This window comes from Camelus ferus, chromosome 5 (genome assembly GCF_009834535.1).
Source record: "Camelus ferus isolate YT-003-E chromosome 5, BCGSAC_Cfer_1.0, whole genome shotgun sequence".
Classification (NCBI taxonomy): Eukaryota; Metazoa; Chordata; class Mammalia; order Artiodactyla; family Camelidae; genus Camelus; species Camelus ferus.
In genome coordinates, this window is record NC_045700.1 from 71,208,468 (window position 1) to 71,230,937 (window position 22,470).

At 42.9% G+C, this 22,470-nt stretch overlaps 1 protein-coding gene across 9 annotated transcripts in view; it reads right to left on the bottom strand.

Moving 5' to 3' along the window:
* Positions 1-626: 626 nt before the first annotated feature.
* Positions 627-22,470, bottom strand: part of SPATS2L (spermatogenesis associated serine rich 2 like) — a 157,173-nt gene continuing 135,329 nt past the window's right edge. For all 9 annotated transcript variants that reach the window (XM_032480099.1, XM_032480098.1, XM_032480103.1 and 6 more), the window contains 5 exons: positions 16,123-16,181; positions 9,790-9,899; positions 7,183-7,285; positions 4,407-4,627; positions 627-1,532 (listed from right to left, as the gene is read on the bottom strand). In XM_032480099.1, coding sequence (XP_032335990.1) covers positions 1,137-1,532; positions 4,407-4,627; positions 7,183-7,285; positions 9,790-9,899; positions 16,123-16,181 — 889 coding nt within the window. In that variant the 3' untranslated portion in view covers positions 627-1,136. The remainder of the gene's footprint in view (positions 1,533-4,406; positions 4,628-7,182; positions 7,286-9,789; positions 9,900-16,122; positions 16,182-22,470) is intronic.

Genomic DNA, 22,470 nt, shown 5'->3' on the forward strand with positions numbered 1-22,470 from the left:
AACTTTGATGATTGGTTTAGGGACCCACCTACCAGCAGTCTGGGCCAACGATACGCAAGACCCTTGCTGGGACTTCTGAGAAAGACCCTTGCTCCCTGTGGATGCTACCTTGAGAGCTTCTCTTTTCTTCTGGACAGTGTGGGGATGGATGTGAATCTTAGGAGGGAGGCAGCTGTTTGCCACCATTCTGAATATAGTGTCAGCCTGAGGAGGAAGGGAGAACTGAGATAATCAAGAGAAAGGAGCAGGAGTTCTGATCCAGCTGGACCCAAGGCAGACTTTGATGCTGGGCTTTTCAGCCACCGAACCAATACATTTTCTTTATCGTTTAAACTAGCCTGCGCCGAGGTTTATGTTACCTGCAACCAAAGTTTCCAAACTATCACATAGTGTCTAAGATGGCTGGGGTACACATCCATCTGTAATGTGTGTAATGTACTGGCAGGGCCATTGTGAGGCATGATCTTGTCTGAAAGGCTACTTGTCCCGAGAGAAACGATACTGTACAGAGCTCTGTGCCCCAACCTCTAGAGTTTTCTTAAAAGCACTACACAGTACATTTAATTATAAAGTGGGCAACAATTACAAGATACAAACAAACAAACAAATAAAAAACAAGCCAGGTGTCAAATGCAGCATATTTTAATTTGTTTCAAATAAAGCAATATATGTATATATATATATATTTCAGAAAAACACCAGATGTTAAATTCTACAAAAGCGCATGTGTCTTCAGCAGATCATGTTTGTCTGATCAATAAGAATTCTTTTTTCCAACTTTAACTCTCTAAGGACGATCAATGGACTGACATCACTGCTACAACATAGGTTGCTACTGAGCCTCTGACCTTCAGCCACACGTTGATTTTCCTAACAAATGAGTAAATACTGCCTGGCTAAAATGCTGCAATGTCTGGATGAGAAAAAGCGCCAACAGATCAAGCAAAGCCATGAAAGTTATGAAGCAAGCTAGAGCTGATTATTAGAATTAGTAAAAATGGTTAAGAGAGGATGACACGGCCGTTCGGGGTTTGTAGATTTGGATGGACTCTCTTCTGGCAGCGAACTGGGTCAGCACCTCGGGCAGGGAACCGAAACTGAGTGAAAACTGCTTTTTTTTTTTTTCCTCCCCTCTCTCAGGCCACCAACGTCACAGCTGGGACGGAGAGAACAGCGGCATCTGTGGAAACTTCTATCCTCGTGGGGCAGAGGTTGCACTGGGAAACCCTGGACACGTTCCCCCGGAAAGGCCTGGCCTCTGCGCTGTCTGCAGCGTGCTGCCTTCGCCGGGGCTTTTCCGGATGGGCCGGGGCCTCAGGGGTCTTGGTCCCCAACGAGGCCTCTGGGTTTTTGGCGCCGCCTTTGTTTTTGGGGCGGAAGCCGTTGTGGGGCTGTCTCCTGTGTTCGTGGCGGCTGCCGCCCTTCCCCATCGGCTCGGGCTCGTGACCGCTGCCCTGTGGCTTGGCAGACCCATTGAGCCTGTTGTTGTGATACTGCGGATTAAATCTTCGTCTTTGGCTAGAAGACCCATTCTACCAAAGGGAAAAAAAACGAAAAGAGAAGAGGTAGGTATTAGACGCCGACAAACCCCAGATGACATCAGTAGACATGAGGGAGGGAAACCAAACCTCTAAGCTGCAAGTGAGCCTGCTTACACCCCAGAAGGATGGGACAACATGCAAATGAGGTCAAGCTGATTAAATCCTCAGGCTTCAAAGAACAGTGGACTGCCTTGTAAATGGAACTCCACTGATGTCGCAAGAGAGGTTACAGAAGTGTAAGACAGACAACTCAAGAACCAGGCCAAATAAAACCCATAAAGTGTGCCCGAAATAAAACAGAATGCAATGTAACACAAGAGGCAGGGAAAGGATGATTCTCTACCGTAAACATTTCCGGGACATTCTGTATAGACTACGTATAGGAATTCTCATTACACATAGGAAGAAAAACGTAAAATTCTGTTTGTAATTTTTCTCCTCTAAAGCAGCTTTTCTATTTTATTTCAAAACAAATACCGTAGTTCAGAAATATCATCTTGGGTAAACACAGGGATGAGGTGGCGCTGGTAGATCTCAGTGAGATATAATGGTAATGTGTATTTTCATAGAGATAATTAGTTCTTTTTTCTAAACGTTCTACAGTTCTCAGCCAGTGAGTTTTGCATCAGACTGAAAACCTAGCAACCTTCAACAAATCAGCAACCAAGAATATAAATGGATGAGTAAAAAGGAAGTGATGGGTTAGCCTGGGTGTCCTGGTATAAAGGACAGTTTCTGAACTCCTTGAGGTCAATAGCTCTTCAGTGCTTAAGTGTGCCAGGCACCAAGCAGGTACTTGACCATGAGTCACCTCATTTATCATTGCAGTCACCTTTCAAGAGAGTTGCTATTCCGTGTTTCATTTTATAGATGAGGATAAAGGACTTGCTCAAGGTCTACAGTTAGAAAATGGGGGAGTCATTTCCACTTCACATATGCCCTCCCGACTAGATTCCTAAGTAGGGTGTTATATAAACACAGACCTTGTTTGAAAAATCAAACCTCTATTACTAAAACATGTAATTTTGTGAGTTACAAATACGTGAAGTTCTTAATTTGTGCCTTGGGACTGGATGGTCTCGGTTCAGGGCAGACCCACCCCTGGGTAACTGGGGTCCCGGGCAGGAGTACAAAGGCGGCCCACACACTCTGGGCCTGAGAGTCGTCCTCTCTTACCTCTGGCTCCATCCCACACTGTGACAGGGCCTTGCACGCAGGGACGTGGACCATCCAGCCTGCTCACCTAAGCTTCGTCCCCACCCCCACAAATCATCACCCTTTGGGCCTCGGCGTGTGCACACTGGTGGTGTGGTCAGCCCTCAAGGTGAAGCATCCAGGGCAGGAGTCCAAACAGGCCCTGGAGTAGGCTTGGAGCCATCTGGGAACAGAATTTCAGTCTTTGGAGCACTTCCCAGATGGGAGAGTGTGGATTCTGGGTCGCCACATCCTGGTCTTGCTCTACAGGGAGGGCCACGACTGGGGGCGGACCACCAGGGTTTGCTCTAAAGCACAGGGCCCAGCACAAGGGCCTTTGCCCGGCTCAGATACATCATTAAACTTAAATGAGCCATCACCTGAAATACTTTGCTGAAAATGATAAAACAGTGAGCTGAAAAAGTATCGACATGGATAGCATTTGAGCTGGTCTCCTTTGTTTTTAAAGAAACTGTGACAGAGAAACTCAGACTAAATTTTAGACTTCATTTTAGTATGGGGTTTAATAATGAGCAAAGAACAAAAGCTGTGAAGATGTATTTAGACCAAAAGTAAAACAGATTTGATTATGATCTTGGATATGAATCTATGAAATACTCCTTGCCAAACTGCTGCTTTCAAGTTCATGAAGACATCTGGGGCCAGAGAAATGCCTGTCAGCCTCACTAATGAGAATTCTGAGAGCAAGGCCACAGAACCCAACAGGGCATTTGTTAGAAAACCAACATTTTGGAATGCTTTAAAAAAATGTCTCCTTATTCAAGCTCTCTTTCTTAAAGATCATGAGAAATATCTTTAGAATACACCCAACTCCTGAAGCATCAAGTCCCATTTCCTGGTCATTCTCTGACGATAAGGGGGAAATCACTTTTCAAGGATATAGTGGAGAAGCAGAAGGAGAGAGGCTACCCTCTGGATACATCAGTGTTCAGGGTTTGTAGTAGATAAGAATTAATAACATCATTTTGAAATATATTTTTTTACTGAAAACCTAAGAGGTGAAAGAATTTTTCTGGGGGGGTGGTAATTAGGTTTATTTATTTACTTATTATTTATTATTTTTTATTTAACTGGGGATGGAGCACAGGACCCCGTGCATGCTAAGCACACTCTCTACCCGCTGAGCTATACCCTCAGCCCTTATTTATTTTTTAATGGAGGTGCTGGGGATTGAACCTAGGACCTCGTGCATGTTAAGCATATGGTCTACCACTGAGCTATACCCTCCACATCAAAAGAGCGGTTTGAACTAACTTTGGCCTCTTACTGATAAATTAAAGGATCTTAAAAAAACATGCCAGATTTGTTTGCACTAATATGTCAGAAGCCAAGTTCTGAATCTTGATCCCATGTCTGTGTGTGTCCCTTCCATATGTGGGGACATGGGGATGGTGGCACTCAAGGCATGACCACTTCCTCCACAGGGGAAACCGCCTAGGAAATGGGGACTGGCAGGACCAGGGGAGTTCTGTGAGGCCCGTCAGGCCGTGGAGGCTCCCGAGGTCAGGCTGCTGCTGGGGGCGGGCGGAGCCTGGCTGTGACTGGCAGTTGCCCTTTCCTTCCTCTGCTTTCTTTCCCAGGCACCGCGCACCAGGTTCTGCAGGACACCTGGAGGCAGTGCAGAGTGGCCTTCCCGGAGGAGGAGTTTACCTGCTTAGCAGCTGGCACGGCCTGGTGGGAGCTGTCGACGGCGCTGGGAAGGTTGCTGGCCACTTTTGGGTTTGCTGCTTTACCCTCGGAGGGCTTGTTGTGATTGGATGATTTTCGGGGAAAGTTGCTCTGTTTTCCAGAGGCGGTTGCGTGAGCGTTGAGCAGCGGCAGTAGCGAGCTGCAGGGAGTTCTTGAGGAATAGTTGTTCTTTGGATGTGTAACTGCAACAAGAAAGCGCTTGGGGTCAGGGGCTGTGCCACGCACACGGCTGCCTCAGTAACCCCTCAGGAGATGGAGCAACCGGCAGAAGCGTCATAAAAACATTAATTTTTTTTTTGGAAGATGTTATTTGTAAAAGCACCTTGGTGAGATACATTTGTAGGAAATAAGACCCATCTGAGCAACTTTGATATTATTCCTTAGGCCAAGAACCACCATGGGGAGAAGGAAAATGAAATCCTGAGGTGTCCTCTCGGCCCTGCCCATAAATGGGCCCTGCCTCCGGGTTCCCTATTACCAAACCCGTTCTTGCTGTCCTTGTCAGATCTCTGGACCAGGTGGTATCGCAGGGATACAGAAACACCGAGAGGTACATGGATACTTGGCCTGTCAGAGTCACGATGTTCTAAGACTATGGGAATGGGGTGATATTGGGTGTCAGGAATTCTGTCACCCTGGGGTACTGCACATCTGCCGACCTTGGGGCCAGGCCTTCCAGACCCAAAGATGTCCCCAGGCATCTTCTATATTCCTGTAGAGCCACGTTATCTGGCCTTCTATCAACTCTGTTTCCTTCAGCCCCATTGCAAATCTGTAACAATTCCAGTGCTAAAGTCAAGGCAGGCTAGTCAGACAGATCCCCAGCAGGGCTCAGGCGGGTCTGTTCAATGTTTATCACCCTTCCTGCTGGATCTGAAAAGGGTGGTTTTTGATGCGATGATTTCTATGTGATTATGCTGAATTGGGCTGGAGGGAATCAGTTCAAGGACAGAGTCATGACTTCCCTCTCAAAGTTCACCAGAATTTGACTGCCAGGCAGGGCAGCAAGACCTTTGAATCTTAAAAAATTGTCACCAGTTTTTAAAAGCAATTTTCTCTGCTACCTGTGTTGGATCAGACTTAATCCTAGCATTCTTTCTGAGGATTTGGAGTGATGAGTAGGGATCACTGAACGTCAGAAATGGAAAGGACAGGGATGTATCGCCAGTTCCTTCATTTCATGTTGGGGGCTGTCCAAACATGACCAGGGGACTTTAGGGGCTCTCATGCTTACTAGGTGCAGCTTTGTAGGGGTCATTGCTATTTCCAGTTCAGGAGCTGTGGGCTTTCAATGTGTTCTCAACAAAGCTGAGAAGAAAAGGGCCTTCCGAGGACTCCTGTCTCCAACACCGGAGGTTGTCTTCCAAGGTGGACACTTGGAGTTTGGTGAGGGATGGTTCCAACCACTAGATGGCACTGGAAGTGCTCCAGAGAGCAGGTGACGCTGCACCATACTCCCCTCCTCCGAGGGTGGGAGTCACTTGGCACCAGGGTCTCAACCATCGTCAGGCTGAAGTGGAGACTAGAATGGGCAGCTAAATTTCCACCTGTGAATCAGGCAGTCCAGTTTTTAAGAGATGGGGCAGAATCTGGGGATGGAGAACGGCAAATGGGGTAGATTCTTTCATAAAGGGGGGGTGTACAGAAAAAAAAAGAAAATAGAAAATAATTTAAAAGAAAGGCAGGCAGAAAATAAGATAATTGCCAATGATATGTGAACAAAGGTGCTCACAGCAGTGTTGTTTTGATAATGAAAAACTGGAAGCAACCTAAATGTCCACAATCAAGGGACTGATTGTGTCAAATTATATTTAAATAATTTATGGGTTAAATAGATGGACATGGAAAAATGTCAACCATATATTGCGAAACTATAAAAGCAAATTATATTACTCTGTGTGTCGTGTAGCATAGTAAATGATGAGAAGTAGTAATTAAATATAATACATAACTCACACACAGATTATATGTGCATAAAAAGTGTGGAGAGGCCACAAAAGTAATGTCATGTTCTATTTAATATAGTTTTGTAATTTTTAGATCAAGCTTATATTTTATACACTTACTCAAGGGAAAAAAAGCAATTTCCACTTTGAAAAAAAAGGAGCAGCCAAATCTCAATTTTTCAGCCCCCTACGAGGCTATGGATAGTCTGTGTCCTTCACCAGTCCTTCTTGCCTCCTTGAAGCCACTTTAGTGCTTGTTCCCTCCTCCCCTGGTGGGTGGGCTGGAGTCGGGAGAAAAGGATCAGCCAATTTGGTTGCACATTAGCTGCTCTAATTAAGAAAGAGGCTAGGGCACTGCTGAGGACACACGCACGCGCACGCGCGCGCATGTGCGACAGCCAGGCCCTTCATGACAATAGCCTATTGTCCCCAGACTTATTAGGGAGACTCACTCTCAGTGGAACGGGTCTCTATAGAACCAGGCTGTTTGAAATCAGAGAGACAGTGGATCTGGCCGTGCTTAAGAAAAGTTTGCAAAAGGTATAAACTAGTTGACCCGTTCTGTTCCACTTAATAAATCCTGGGGATTTACTGATGGGTGGTGGCATTTGAAGACTCGAAGTTCAAATCCTGACATTTCCAGTGACTGGTGTCACGACCTTAGATCATTAAATCTCTTTAGACCTCACTCTAGCCCCCTGGGGGACCGCACACCTGACATTTCTGATAGTAACTCCAAATAGCACCAAGCTCACTCACACAGAATTATTTAGCAAGTATGCAAAACTCACTTTCTCCGCAGAGCATGATTTGGGCCTTCAGCTGTTCAATGTCACAGGAGAAGCGGGCAGCTTTCCCGAGCTCTTCATCATATTTACGCTCGCTGACAAAGTGCTGTAGGGAAGAGACAGGAGCCCCAGGATTACAGAAATGACAGAGGCGTGCTGCAGATCATCCGCTCCGCTCTTCTGCCACCACTGACGGTGGTAAAGCATCCCCACGTGGAGAGGCTCGCCGGCTCGTCACTGGGAGGCTCCATTAAAGCCAGTTTGGTTTTGACCTGCCAGGGGCACGATCATCTTCTTGTTCTGGGAATATACATGGGTCCTCTCTTTCCCCTGCCAGGGCTCAGACAAACCTGTGATACAGGACTCATCTGCTTAACCTCTTAGCACCCACACCTCCTTCTACTCCTAGCACTTGGTGTCCTGGTGCAAGCTTTTGGGTTGCCTTCGGCAGTCTTCCCGGTCTGGTCAACGGCCTGCTAAGGTATCACCCCTTATGGGAAAGCATGTCATTCCACCTAGACGTCCGTCTCCATTTTAACAGGAAACCAGGAAGTTCAAAAAGCCTTTAGTATCTAGAAAACATTATCTTGAATGGTAGAATTTCAAGTGCTGTTAAAGGAAGTGGGAAAGAGATTCCTTTTCAATTCATTTAAAATTAAGATCTATGTAGATGACAGAGTGAGAAATACAGAAATAACTATGACTCAGTCCCTCCGCAAGTTTACCACATGCCAAGAGAGACAGATACCACTAAAAACAATATAAGGTAGAATGTGGTAGGTGCTTTAGGAATAAAAAAGGAGAAGAAATTATTTCCTATTGAGGAGAATGGGGAAAGAGTTATGTAAGAGGAAGCATTTGATCTGGAACATTTAAAAATATTGAATACTTATCAGATATGGGCCAAATTCTTAACTGATAATCTCATTTTCATCTGATCATATTATTATGAAATCAGTACTATTATGAACTCCAATTTACAGAGGGGGAATAGAGGTTCTAAGAATCTAAGAGAATATTTAATTTATCCAAGGTTGCAGGATCTGGACCATTTCACTCCAAAGCCTGTGCTATTAGCCATTGTACAATAAGTGGGATTTTGATGGGTAGAAATAAAAGTTGGAAGATGAGTCAATTTCAATAGACCAGGAAGCTGGCAACTTCATACTCCGCACTTGATGTTCTAACAAGGCGGAGATGAAAACTGGAATATATATGCTGGTGTTCCAGTGGTGGGTTTTATTCTAAGGGGAAGAGTAAACCCTACTAGGGGAGACCACATCTGCTCAAATGACTCCAGTCTTAGGGTGGATGGCTGGGCTGGAAGGAGACAGTGGAGGCAGGAAGACTAGTCACGAGGAAACTGCAACTGACTGTGGAGGCAACAAAGAACAGGAGAGCAGGTGAGAAGGAAAAGGTCTCTGGAAATTCTCAGGACCCTCAGGGGAGGTCCTCATCCCCAAGGGGCTGCCTTTCATGGATGAAACCAGGATGGTGGGGACGGAAAAATCACCTGCCACCTTCTATCATATTCAACCAGTTTTATGCTGGGATGAGCAGACAGTCCTACTTATAAAGCCAGTAGTGACTGTGTCTGCAAAGTATGCTGGTCCCCTGGGAGTCGGCCAGAAGCTGGAGTACGTGTGCATGTACGTACACACAGTACACTGGGGTAAAAGAGGATAAAGGAAAATGTATAAACTGTAGCTTCTTCCTATTTGGCTGTAGATACTCGTTTTTGCCTTTCTGGTAACAACTTCTCCTCCTGGTAACTGTGCCCCAACGCAGTTTCGAAGATTCGCAGCACTGGTGGGTCTGTCAATCAAGACCTATGTGACCCAAATGGAGGCCGATCGATCAGAATCTCTCTCTGTGGCATATGAATCAAGTGGGGTGGCACAAGGGGTGGTGACATCTGGAGGGCACTGGCTCGGAGGGTACCCTGGAGGGTGTGTGGTAGTCACGTTGCCTACGTCAGCCAGGTGGCCGCCTGAGGCTCTGCCTGGAGCCTCCAGTCTCCAGAGCACGCTCTGCTTCGGTGAGCTACGCTCAGACTCTTTCAACTCCTGCTTGTTCTCGAGGCGACCCAGCGGCACTTTCTGTTGCGTGCAACTGAAGAAATCCAGTAAACACAGATTTGTGGGTGGTCTTCTTAATAAAAGAGCAAGTAAGATGGAAAAGGATATAGAAGTCTCCCCATATTGTGCATTCTTTAGACTCCTTACTGTTATACCAAGTTTATACTTAGTGTGTGTCCACATGTGTGTGTGCGTTTATGTACCTACACATAAATTACACACGGTAAAAATAATGGCTCCCAGCCCCGCTATAATTTATACCTGAATACATTTTATTTGGGTCAGTTCCACTGACGAAAAAAACAGCGTGTACGTCTCCTCTGTAATGACATCTCCCTTCCGCCCACAGTATACTGACATACAGTGATTAGGTGGTTCTTTCCCCTTCTGTTTTCTGTACCTCAACCCTGTGAAAGAGAGCTGGGTGTATGATGTTAGATCCTCAGAGAGCTGCACCTTCTGGATGCAGAACAGACATAATGGGGATCGGAACCCTGGCACGGGGTTCAGGCTGTGATATTTTAGAACTGACCTTAATTTCTGCCCTGAGTTCGGCCAGCTGCATCTCTGCCATCTGACTGGCTAGATCAGTAAGTCTCTTTAGTTCTTCTGCTTTCTTTTGACGAGCAGTCAGGATTTCCACTGCCAAATAAGAAGGAAGAATGCATTAAGGCCACAGATTTAAACATATTAAATGACCTAATGTCATGGACTCGGGTCTCCCTCCGCAGACTGACCATTTTGTTGGGCCATGGCTGTTTCCTGAGTTGGTCACCGAGGTGGGTTTGCCCCTGGTGCTTGTTGCCAACTGCTCATTTCCTTATGCCTTTATCAACCGAGCCTCGAACCAAACATGGTCCTTTCTGATTCACTGTACACCCACAACCTTCTTCATTTTCCTCACTGGCATCTGATCTCACTTACTTAATTTGGACTTTCAACTTTGTGCATTACTCAGAACAAGTATCCCCAAGAAAAGACACTTACTAAAATCCTATCTGAATGACCGGGAGCCCCCCAAGCAAAAACCATTTTTTTGTTGGTGTTGTACTATTAAAATGTAACATCAGACCTTCTGAACTTTAACATATACTCATTTAGGGTGACTAGCTGTGTTACTGAAATGGGACATAAAAGTTTGACTTTATTAGCTTTTTGTGAGCTAAAAAATGCCTCTGCTTTTGCAACTCTGCAGATATGTTTCCATTTTGCAACCAGAGAGAAGTTCCAGACCAGAGTGTCTTATCTTTGTTAAAAGTGTCCGCAATGGAAAAATTTCAAGGGTGAGTCAAAGCCAGCTTGAGCTGGATTCATGTGCACTCTTTAGCATCTGCACATGCAGAGAAGACATGAGGGAGTTCTTGGCATTCCATTTCACACATCTGTCAGATGAACTAAAGGTTCAAGTAGATGGAAGAGCCCACAGGTTAATTTGTGTGTGCGTGTCTGTATGTGTGTGTGTGTGTGTGTTTCCCAAAAGATCGTAGAGTTCAGTGAAAGGCAATGAATACAAACACACTGGGCAAGATTTAAATAAAAAGTTTGATTCCATAATAGACAGACTTGCAGTTCTCTCATTCTAGCTACATATGAATTTCTTTTGGACAAAGGTTTTGAGTTATAACAAAAGAAAAGTCCATTTCACTGATACGATTTGCACATTAAATTCACATTCCATTCTTGGCTGAACAGGGGTCAACTGCTTTATTAAACCAGTATAACAAAAGCCCATCTAACTAATATCACATGCACATTGAATTCACATTCTTTTTTTGGCTGCATAAGGGTCAACTGCTTTATTAGACCAGATTCACAGCGCATGTGCCCAGCCAACATGATTTCTGACTGTAAGAGTTCTTCATTTATAAATGTCAAAAATAGTCACTTCAAAAACCCCCATAGAAGTTAAAGATCAATTAGGAGTAAAGATGGGGAGGGTATAGCTCAGTGGTATAGTGTATGCCTAGCGTACATGAGGTCCTGGGTTCAAGCCCCAGAGCCGCATTAAATAAATAGATAAATAAACTTAATCCCCCCTCAAGAAAGATTAATTAAAAAAAATTTAAAAATTTTAAAAAAGAGTTAAGATTTCCTGTAAACCATAAACCATTCTTCAGACAGACAGAGAAACATTACCTTTTTATGCTGTACCAATACTGAGTGTCAAAATAACTAATCTACAGCTCATAAAGTCTAATCATCTCCCACACTATTCTAATCATGCTTTGGTTATTTACCGGGACTCCCCCGCTCCCTGTTTACAACACCACGTAGCTGGGCAGAGCCTGAACTGTGCCTGGTGGCATTTCAGAACACAGAGGAGCTAGTGAAAATCTTGTACTGATGATGGGATGGAAAGGAATTTTAGTCTGAATGGAGACAAGGTATTACTGAATGATTCCCAGGTGACCCAGTCAGACCAGCAGTTAGAAAAAGATGGCACACTATCACTTTGGACCACAGAGTACATATGTATATTTCTGGCCCACACATTACTTTTACAAATTGCCCACATTTGAAAATTAAGCAATTCCATTTGAAAGCTGGACTTCTGGCTTCTCTTAAAATATGGGAATTTCTGGCCACAGTTGGCCAGCACTGCCATTTGGCAACCACTGGCTAGAGCTGGGGAGTCGCTGCCCTTTTTAGATGGAGCATGATGCCCAGTGTGCCTGGGGCCACCTCGCCCTGCACATGTAGTTCTCTGTGTCCACCATACCTAGGGCCTGGTATACAGTGGGTCCCAATATGCTTGCTGAATGGAGGATTCCAACGAATGAATAAATGCATTACTTAAAGGGAATATGCAAAGAAAGAAGTTCTTTTTCTACAGGGGCCACTTAAGGATATCTAGGCCCTCATACCTTTGATTGATTATTTATTTCCCATTATAATTCAACATATGGATGGCACTAAAGCCTGGGGAATGAGGGAGTGATTCTTGAGTAGGAAGATGAAACGAGGTACTTTCCTCTTGCAAAGTTAAGATAAAACAGAAATTCTGAAGGCCCAGCTTTGATGAGCAGCTAATAAACGGGTCAGCAGACCCTGAGTGACTACACAGTTAAACAGATCTGACTTTTCTTAATGGATCATTTGTGGGACTGGTGACAATTAGGGACAATTGTTCTTTTTGATTAAGTAGAACTTGGGCATTCATATCAAATAAAAGATTTTGTAGAAATAGATGTAAATGGGCCCTAAAATAGGAATGCAGGTGCAAGATCACCAACAAATTCTGAGTTTACACTCATGCAAATGTGCATGGGAATGAATACTTTGCATCAGCAAGTGTTGGGATGAGTTTTACATATAGTCTCATTAACATTTCAAAGACTTTCATTATGAAAAAGCCCTAAACTTGAGATCTAAAGCCAATATTCTTTGGGGGGAGCCAACATTTTCACCTCAAAAACATCAATCACAGAAACCAAAAGCAAAAGTAAAACAGATCAGTTCCTAAGATTCACTGATCCTATAATTTAAAATAGAATAATAAGTACATTTTGAAAGCACCATCCTTTGGGAGATCCGTACAGGGACACAGTTCCCTACAGCTTTAGATTTTCACTGCATTCAAGACTCAATTAATATTATTTACATAGTTTTATAAACAGTATCTGGTGTGCCAAAATCCATTTGCTCACTAGGATTTATAAATTCCTTCAAGTTTCTGAAACCCTTCGGAAGCTTGCTCACATTACCTGAATCGTAGAAAATTTTAGGGCTTAGCAGAATTACACTCCTTAGCAGAGGGTGTACTCAAACTTTTGGGGTAGGGGAGCTGGAGCAGAAGTAGCTCTTCAAGCACAAAGATTCCTTGAAATCTTTTGATTCCTTGAAAATTCTTGTGAATTTTGCATTTTACTTCATAATAGATCTAAATTCCTGTTAAGATAAAAGTTTTCTTCCCATCTCTAATGAATTTGTCTTTGTTTATTGGTTTCTTTTTTAATGGAGGTACTGGGGATTTAACCCAGGACCTTGTGCATCCTAGGCATGCACTCTACCACTTGAGCTATACCTCCCTGCTAGTCTCTAGTAAATCTGACACTCCAAGAACATGCCTGTCTAGGTCTCTTGTTCCCTGGGTTTGCAGGGTATGAGATCATAGCACTACAGCCTTAGTTTCTTCATCTGTGAAATGTAATAATCATAAATCCCACACAGGGTGATTATGGAACTAAATGAAATAACCTATGTGGACTGTTTAGAAGAGTAAACTCAAAAATGCTAACTACAAATACTGTTAATAAAGTGAGATATAGTCATCTAGAATATACTTCTTTCTTGTTGCAATTACAATCATGTATACTAATATGGGATCCCACAGTGTATAGATAATGAATTAAGTACAGTAATTTGTTTAATAAATTTCAAGCTAGCCTGAAAACTCCAGGAGTGTAGGTCCCAGATTTATCTGTTGTTTGTCCCACTCTCTCTACCGGTGCTGAGACCATAGGAAGAACACAAGAAATGTTTACTGATTGAATGAGTTTTAAAAATGAGTATGCTCTCCAGAGATGCTCCAAATTCCACGGGTTTTGAGACCAAGTACTATTGTCCCAAGAAGCAGCGCTTGAAATCTGAGGTCTTTTGTTAGCCTCTGAGAAAGTGATGTGTTGGGAACTTTCTATTTTGGTGCCAGGGAAACATTTCTGTCTGTGTTGCCTGTTAGCATTTAAAAATCATTAGGATATGAAACTGAAAAAGAGAAAGAGGGAAAATTCCAAGTCATGGGGTAATCTACTTTTATTGGAGAAATCAACAAATTTCATAAGAATAAAATAATCGCACAATCAAAGGGATTGTGTAAGTAGCTAAATATTCCACAGCTTAACCCTGGAGCACGTTTAGTTTTATTTAATAAAATTTGCTGTATTTTAGACTCTAAAAGTTGTTTAAAATTACTTGGAAAAATTATCTAACAAAAATGGTGATGTAACTGTTTTCCATAAAATGACTTGAATTATGGCCAAGGGCCAGGCAAGAAAAATGTTAAAAGAATGAAGAATCTGGTCTGATCCTTCATTCTGATAAAAAGAAAGGCACTCCAGTCAAAAGTAAAGAAATTTAGCTAATAAAACCTGGTTGGGGTTGCAGACTGCCATTTATCCAATTTATGAGATAAAATTTGGGTAAAGATGAAAAGCCTAGGAGATAAGGATTGTGAAACTTAATCCTAGCTGAAAAATACAGTTTTAGGGTTCCCATTAGCAGAACAGACTGAATTTAATAATGAGAGAGGGCTCAGCATGTCTACTTGTGTTGAATCTGACTGAGCAAACTTGTTTCAGTAGAAATCTCCAACCCATGAACCTCAGCCTATCTGAGATGGCAAATCTGCCCTCCTGGCTGTTGGGTAACTTTACAACAGTGGAAAGGTTTAGAAATAGGTACAAAAATAGTTAGGTAAATCAAACCTAGAGTAATCATATTTTGTGTTAAATTTAGAAAAAAATTTGCAATGATCAATATTATCTATATGTGCTCATTATTAAAATATAGAGTATGTGGTACATTAAGCAATCTCACTTGTGTTTTCAATTTAAAATGTGTAATTGATTTTCTTTTGAGGTGTTAAGTTGGCAGGTGTCAGTGAATTTGACTAAGTCTGTAAACAGACTTGGAGTGTTTTAAGAGAACTTCATTTAGTACATCTCTAAGTTTGAATTATTAATCTTATAAGAGTTGCTCAAGAGCTCAGAATACTTTGCCCATTAAGCTTGTAAGTTTGCCTTGTCAGGCATCTGAAGTGCTTGAAAAAAATCAGACATACTAAATTTATAAATGTAATTCAAAACATTAAGGGGAATTGAAGTAAATTCCAAATGGGACTAATTTTTTAGAGGAATTTAATTTGGTAAACTTGAGTTAGTTGAACTTAAGAAACCAAGTGAAAAGGATTGTATAAGTGTATAGCAAGATTTGTAAGTTGTGAATATGCACTATTTACAATAGCCAAGACATGGAAGCAACCTAAATGTCGATTGACAGATGACTGAATAAAGAAGTTGTGGTATATACACACAATGGAATACTATTCAGCCATAAAAAAGAATAAATAATGCCATTTGCAGCAACATGAATGGACCTAGAAATCATCATACTAAGTAAAGTAAGCCAGAAAAAGAAAAAAAATACCATATGATATCACTAATATGTGGAATCTAAAAAAAAACAAACAAACACAATTTAACTTTTTTACAAAACAGAGATAGACTCACAGACATAGAAAACAAACTTATGGTTACTAGGGCGGGTGGATAGGGAGATTAACTGGGAGTTTGGGATTTGCAGATACTAACTACTATATATAAAATAGATAAACAACAGGGTCCTACTGTATAGCATGGGGAATTATATTCAACACCTTGTAATAGCCTATAATGGAAAAGAACATGAAAAGGAGTATATATGTATATGTATAAATGAATCACTAGGCTGCACACCAGAAATTAACACAACATTGTTAATTGACTATACTTCAATAAAAAATTTTTAAAAAGGAAAAAAGTCTTGTGTTTTAAAATTTAATACTAAATTCAATGTCATTATAACCCAATTAACTATAAGTAGGCCTTTATATGCACAAAAGTCCCCTTGGACTTTATTAAATAAATTCCACTGACTCGCATTGTTTGCTGAGTGCCTGTTCTGCCCTGTGCTCAGTGGGTGCTACTACTTCATCCTTTGGGCACTGGAGGTTGCTGAGGTTCCAGGGGCTAAGTGACTTGCCTAAGGTTACAGAGCTCATGAGCCTGGATTCAGCGTGAATTTTAGGACCCCACTCAGAATCCACATCACTGTCAGTGTGACCTACTGATTGCAAGGCTCCCGATCAAATAACCATGTGTCTACTTACTGGCTTCTTCTTTAACTTTATCCATTTCTGCCATTAATGAAACTTCTTTGTCAATGATGCTGGAGGTAAAAAACAAAAACAAAAGAAAAGAATGCTTAATCAAAGATAAACTTTAAATAAGCACTGGAAGTAAAAGTAAAAATATTTTCACTAAACAAAATACAAGATCACCATAAATATTTCTATGCTACGATGCCAGAAACAGACTCTCACTTTCCAAAAATGAGGCAACATGGAAGGGATGCTCCCCACACTACATAGTGACATCTGCTGATTAAATCATTGTCAGCAAATCGGAGGGAAAAAAAAGCCCTTTCAGATTTTCAGAATTGTACTGCTTTGAATTTCAATTTGAGAGCATTTTGGCCCTATGAATTTCGAAAGTTCCAAAACAGTATAATAAGTACTTGAAAAGCTGGCACTCAGGTTATCAAGGCCTGTAATTCTCCAATGTCTCTGGGCTTCAATCTCCCAGATTCTGGCTAGGAGGGAGACATGGGGGCCCAATTCTGAGCCAAATGGTCCTAGGACTTACTTTGAGAAATATGGGTCTGAGTCAATCCACCCATTCTCTGTAATACGAGTCTATGCCATCTCGCTCCTCCAAGCAGGTCAAGGTTAACTTAACTTTTTTTCCCTTATATTTAATATATTTTTTAGTCAGTCCTTTGAAAAGGTATTACTTGCATAAAGTAAATAGTTATCTGTCCGAAAGTTCATTTCTCTCCCATCCTGACTCCTAGCTCCCTTTCCGCAAGCAACATATCTTCAAAAATCCCTTATATACCCTTTCACAGATTTTATTTTATATATATAAGCATAGATGTCAGATTTTTAAAATTTTCATTTCAACCATAAATATTTTACTATAGATATCTAAAAGATAGTATTACTATAATACTCAAAAACATTCATGATAATTTAATGTTATCAGATACCTACTCAGCATTCAAAATTCCCTAAATGCCCCATACATTTTTTAAACAGTTTGTTTGAACCGGGATCTATACAAGGCCTGTTCATTACAACTGGCTGACTGACTCCTAAATCTGTTTTAATCTACAGATTCCCTCCCATCTCTGTCTCTTTTTTTCTCCCTTGCAATTCATTTGTTAAACAAACCAGGTGGTACGTCCTGTAGAGTTGTCCAAGTTCTCAGTTTTGCTGGCTGCACATCTGTGCTATTATTTAACCCATTCTTTTATATTTTCTATAAATTTGTTATGAGACACAGAAATTTGATTAGATTCAGATTTGTTTTTTATTTCAGGAGAAATTATTTTGTGTTATATACTTCCATCAGCAGACAAATGACAGGACACACTTATAAATATTCCTCCTGAAAAAATATTACCTGAATGTATTCAAACTTCTACATCTTGAAATAAATTCATAGGCAATACAAAGAACATTTCTATTTTTTATGGTATTAGCAGCCATTGGTGATCATTGCTTAGATCAATAGGGTTTGAAAAATGATGGTATTTCAGATTCTATCACTCCTTCATTTATTTACTGGAAAACTTCCATAAAGAGAAACTTTCCCTTACCAACTCTTTGGTTATCATGAAGCACAGTTTGTAGAGGTAAAGCAGGATTAATGCTTGATTCTCTTTTTATTTATCAGTTTTCAAAATGATAGTTGGTTCCTCTAAAAGCGACCAATGAGATTTTTTGACTCATTTGTATAGTTTAATTGTGAACTCATATTTAATGTGCTTCAATACACTGCAGTTTTCATCCTTGTTACTTTATTTACTATTCAGATTGTTCCATCAGATACACTTTTTATTCTCCATCAGATGTACTTTTAAAATTTAGTGTTGAAAGTTTATTTCCTCTTAAGAGGAAATATTTTAGAATATTTGCCAAGGTAAGAGGTGGTTCCTGGGCTTCACCTATAGGCGTTTTGGGGCTCCTCATCCAGATGATGCAACCTAAACCCTGGAGAGTAAGGACCATGTGCTGAGGAGCTTGGCTCTTTCTAACCAGGAAATCCTTATGCAAAGAGCTGATGTGTACAGTGCAGAGCAAATTCTACAGAACTGGGCATGAAGCCTTATCCATCAGGCGCAGATGTCAGCTCTCCCCATGATGCATGTCGCCTGAGGTCACTGGCTATGACCGCTCTGGTGGAACTGTCATATCGGGAGACCTGTACCTTTTTTATTGACATGAATATGTGTGACGTCAGTGTGTTTTAAACATAGGAAATACATGATCCAGAAAGTTGTATGGTAAGAAGAAAGTCTTTATCCCATCTCTTTCCTGACCTGATTTACTCAGTTCCCCTCCCTGGGGGTTTCAACTCCTACCAGCATCTTGTGTTTCTTTCCAGAGATCATCTACTCACGAACGAGCATACGTTTGTCATTTGTATGAAATGTTGGGTTAAGTCAATGGGCTTCTGCTCCTGTGATTATGAGGGATATAGAGCATCCCTGTCAAGGTCACAAATGTAGCTACAACAGAGACCACTGCTGGAGAGGGCAGTGCTACATTAGTTGAGGAAAACAAGGATCCACTGTGAGGGGCACAAGGTGAGAACCCAGAGATGGGGAGTCAGGAGCCCAGTGACAACAGGGTTAAGCTACTCTACCTGAGAAAATGTTTTGAATTTTTATTCCCTCTAGAAAGGGGGTGAGAAGACAGAGAGAGAATCAGCCGGAAGGCTAGGGGCTGTGTGGGGTGAGGAGGCTGGGAGAAATCCCCATAGTGGGGTGGGCAAATGAGCTTCCAAGGGCAGGCAGACTGCACATACTCTTGTGAGATGTGTATGGCGAGGAGTGTGATGTGAGCCTTGCTGGGGATGTCCAGATCTTCATCACACTTTGTGTGAATGCTCTGAGTGTCTGTGGGCACACGTATTCGTGTACGCGCACACACACAGCCCCTGAGGGTGAGGCTGGGTTTCACACCTGGGTCAGTGTGGGGTTGAAGAGATGGGGAGAGGCAAAAGCCTGAAGGCAGAGTGAGCATGAGAATGTTAAGCTCCGCTCCCATCCCTGAAACCCACGCATCTTAGAAAAAGGGCTTCTGACTTCCAGCAGACATGGAACAGGAGTCCAGGACAACCTCTTTGGAATGGAAGGGGCTGGGGCTCCCGCTGACTTAGGAGCTACAGGTCATGTGAGACTTGCAGGTAATAGGTGCTCCATTCTCTTCACCAGTGGAGTGAAGCTGGGTTGCACAGGAGTGAGATGGCTGCACAGGAGAGGCCCCAAGGGGCACTAGAAATGGGGAGACTGACAAAACATTCGTCCACTGGACAAGCATTTGCTGAGTGCCTGCCACATGCCAGGCAAGGGGGGCACTGGGAATACAGCTGCGGGTTAAAAAGAGATTCCTTTCATCCTTGTGAACCCTACAGTCTTTGGGGGGAGCTGAGAGAACCTGCCAAACTTACTGGGGAAATAGCGAAAAACAGACAGAGAGGGAAGGAAATGATGATGGCAAGAAGAAATTAGGATTCCCCAGCCTCCGTCGAGAAGGCTGCTAATTAGAGCCTCCAGGTTTTGAGAGCAGGCAAGGTGCGTGACCAAGGGAAATACGTGCACGTGATAGGAGCTGGGGTGTCTTCCCACTCTGCGGGGGCGGGAGAGGGGCAGACCACAGTGAGAGTGCCAGGTCCGCCTCACACAGCCCCCCATGCCCTCAGTCTCCAAATAAGGTCACAGATCCTGCAGCCTGTGTGTGCTGGGTGAGAGGGTGGTGTAGGAAGGGGCCTTCGCTAATTTCTTTACCTGCTACAGGATCACAGTACATTTTTGTTGCTTATACTTGTTAACATAATTATGTGCCCAGAGAGTTTACCAGATGGACATCTGGGGGATAATACATATCCCCAGGTCTAACACATATTAAACAAAATTGGATATTCATGCAATGGTTCGTTCAGGCCTCCCGGGCTAGCAACACGAGGACGAAGGCTCCACATGATAAATTGTTAAATCTGCTTCCTGACCACTGGAGGATGTGGAAAAGCCTGCAAAGCTGGCATCAAACCATGCTTCCATTCCTCTGGGTATTTCAACAAAAGATTGTCCTCAAGCATCTTAGTGATTCAAGCACTGCTAAGTATGACTGCTTTCAAAACTCAGGCATAAAGGTGAGCTGAGGGAGCTCTGCTGAGTCAGGACCCTGCTCAGAATCCAGGAACTGGAATGCAGACCAAGATCAGGTGCCGGCCTGAGGCAGCACTCCCTGGACCTCCCACGAGAATCTCAGTAAAGTGCACCTGAGGGTTTCGTTGGCTTTTTTCTTTCAAGGCAGCAGGCTTGTGGAAGGAAGGGAACACTGAGGGAGGTGGATGTGGAGAACGAAGAGGAGGTAGTGAAGGCCGGCCCGTCCGCTGGCAGGCTGTCAGACAGCAAAGAGCTAGCATCGCAGCAAGCGAGAGCCAGACCAAGGGAAGGTCTGAGAGGAAAGGCTGCATCTAGCACCTTCCAAGTGCCCACGGTGCCGGGGGCCGCATCCAGCCTCGTGAGTAACTTCATCAGTGCCATTTACAAATCCCACTAAATCTTCTTAGACACCTGGGCGGAGAGCCACACTGAAGTGCTGCTTGATGGGAAACAACTCTGCAGGCTGGATCAGGATGGAGCATGCTGGGCAAGTCCCCGGGATGGGGTCACCAGATCTGGGGGGCAGGAGGGAGGAAGGGCATTGCAGAGTTGATGAGTCACAGAAACTCACAGACTGTCACAGACCACATTCTGACTGGGGAAGCAGAACGGTCACATGCTGGCTTTTGAGGTATACCTGTGTAGACAGATATCAGCCTCAAAATGAGAGCTGATCTCAGCTAACACATCCTGGGAGCTTACTGTGCGAGGCACATTAGGCTGAGCACCAGTGTCTCACTGCAATGATCTTGATTAAGCTTCCCAACACCCTAGGAGGTATGAGTTCTACTCTCTCCTCACCACAGGGACTTGGCACATGCCCTTCTTGCTGCTGGAAGACAGCTCTTGTCCCCAACCCTGCCTTTCTTCATCTCATTTACTTTGAGTCTTCCTTCAGGTCTCCGCTTAATCATCACTTCTTCAGGGAAGCTCTGAAGGAGCTTTAAAAAACTTCTGTTCAACTGTACGATCTTAGACTACTGTGGGTTGCTCAACAAAAACTGCTTCATCGTGATAAATAGAAGGTAAGACAGCATATTCATTTTTCTATGGCATAACAATAATGAAACTCCTTAATTGGTATATTGTAGTGCTTGCATATATAAATCATGGTTATGCAAAAATGTATATAACTTCTGTCACTGACAGAATCTAATCATTTGAGACATAAGCTTATGAATAAAAGTGCAACAATATTCACTAAACCACACAGGGTTTGGCTCAGAAGCTAAACACGTAGTTAATGATTCTGTTTGCAAATGGGATGGAAATTAATTATTGAAATATGTGCTTTCTCCCCCCGAATCATCTGCAATTCTAGGCTTTGAGCATTTTTGCTTTTTGACGGTGATCCTCTGTGCTGGACAGAAACACAGAACTCTTTCATTGGCTTTTTGCTCACCACTAAAAGTTGTCTAAACAGCTTGATAAAGTCCTCAGGAGGGCACCAGACTGAAGATACGTCAAATGTGTTCTACATAGTCTGAGCTCACATAAAACCCATGCTGACCTCACATGTTTCAGAAGTGCCCTTTATCCTTCCAAAAACACATCTTCTCATTTTATCTAAACTGCCTGGATAGTAAAATTTTATTCTGTTGCCATAAAAAAGCTTTTATTATTAAAGCAATAAGGTGTAAGGAGAGGGAGATTACCATGGCAGCGCCTTTATGGTTTATTATACAGTTAATCACGGAGATAAAGTGTCATTTTATAAAAATGTTTCCGCTGCCTTGATTCCTTTCTATGGAGGACTAATAATAACAATAATAAAAAGAATCAGAAAGGCACTTTAGCCGGGATAGATTTATCAATTTCTGCTCTGTGAAAGAGTCTTCTTTAGATGTGGAGATGAAGACACCAAGGGGCAGAACCACTTCATTTGGAAGCTCGGAGGAGCCAGGCCGAGTCTACAGTGCTTCATAAATAAAGATGCTGTGACGCGAGCAGCTACCCCGATGGCCCGTGGTCCAGACGCTGGAGAGCAGGAGCTGCTGGTGGACACGGAGGAATGAAAGGAGAATTTCAAAGGGAGCTGAAAGAACCAGAGTCAGATGTTGAAGAGTTCAAACTAGGCTGTGTTTCCTCTTCAGGAGCCGGCCTCAGGGAGGCTGTGGTAAGAGAAATGGCCTGCAGCCTTCTGATCCCAGACAGATCAGATTTTGCTTCAGGACCTCATGGTGGGTGAAGCGCTTCAGTGTGGAGCTTCCTTAACTCCTCGGCT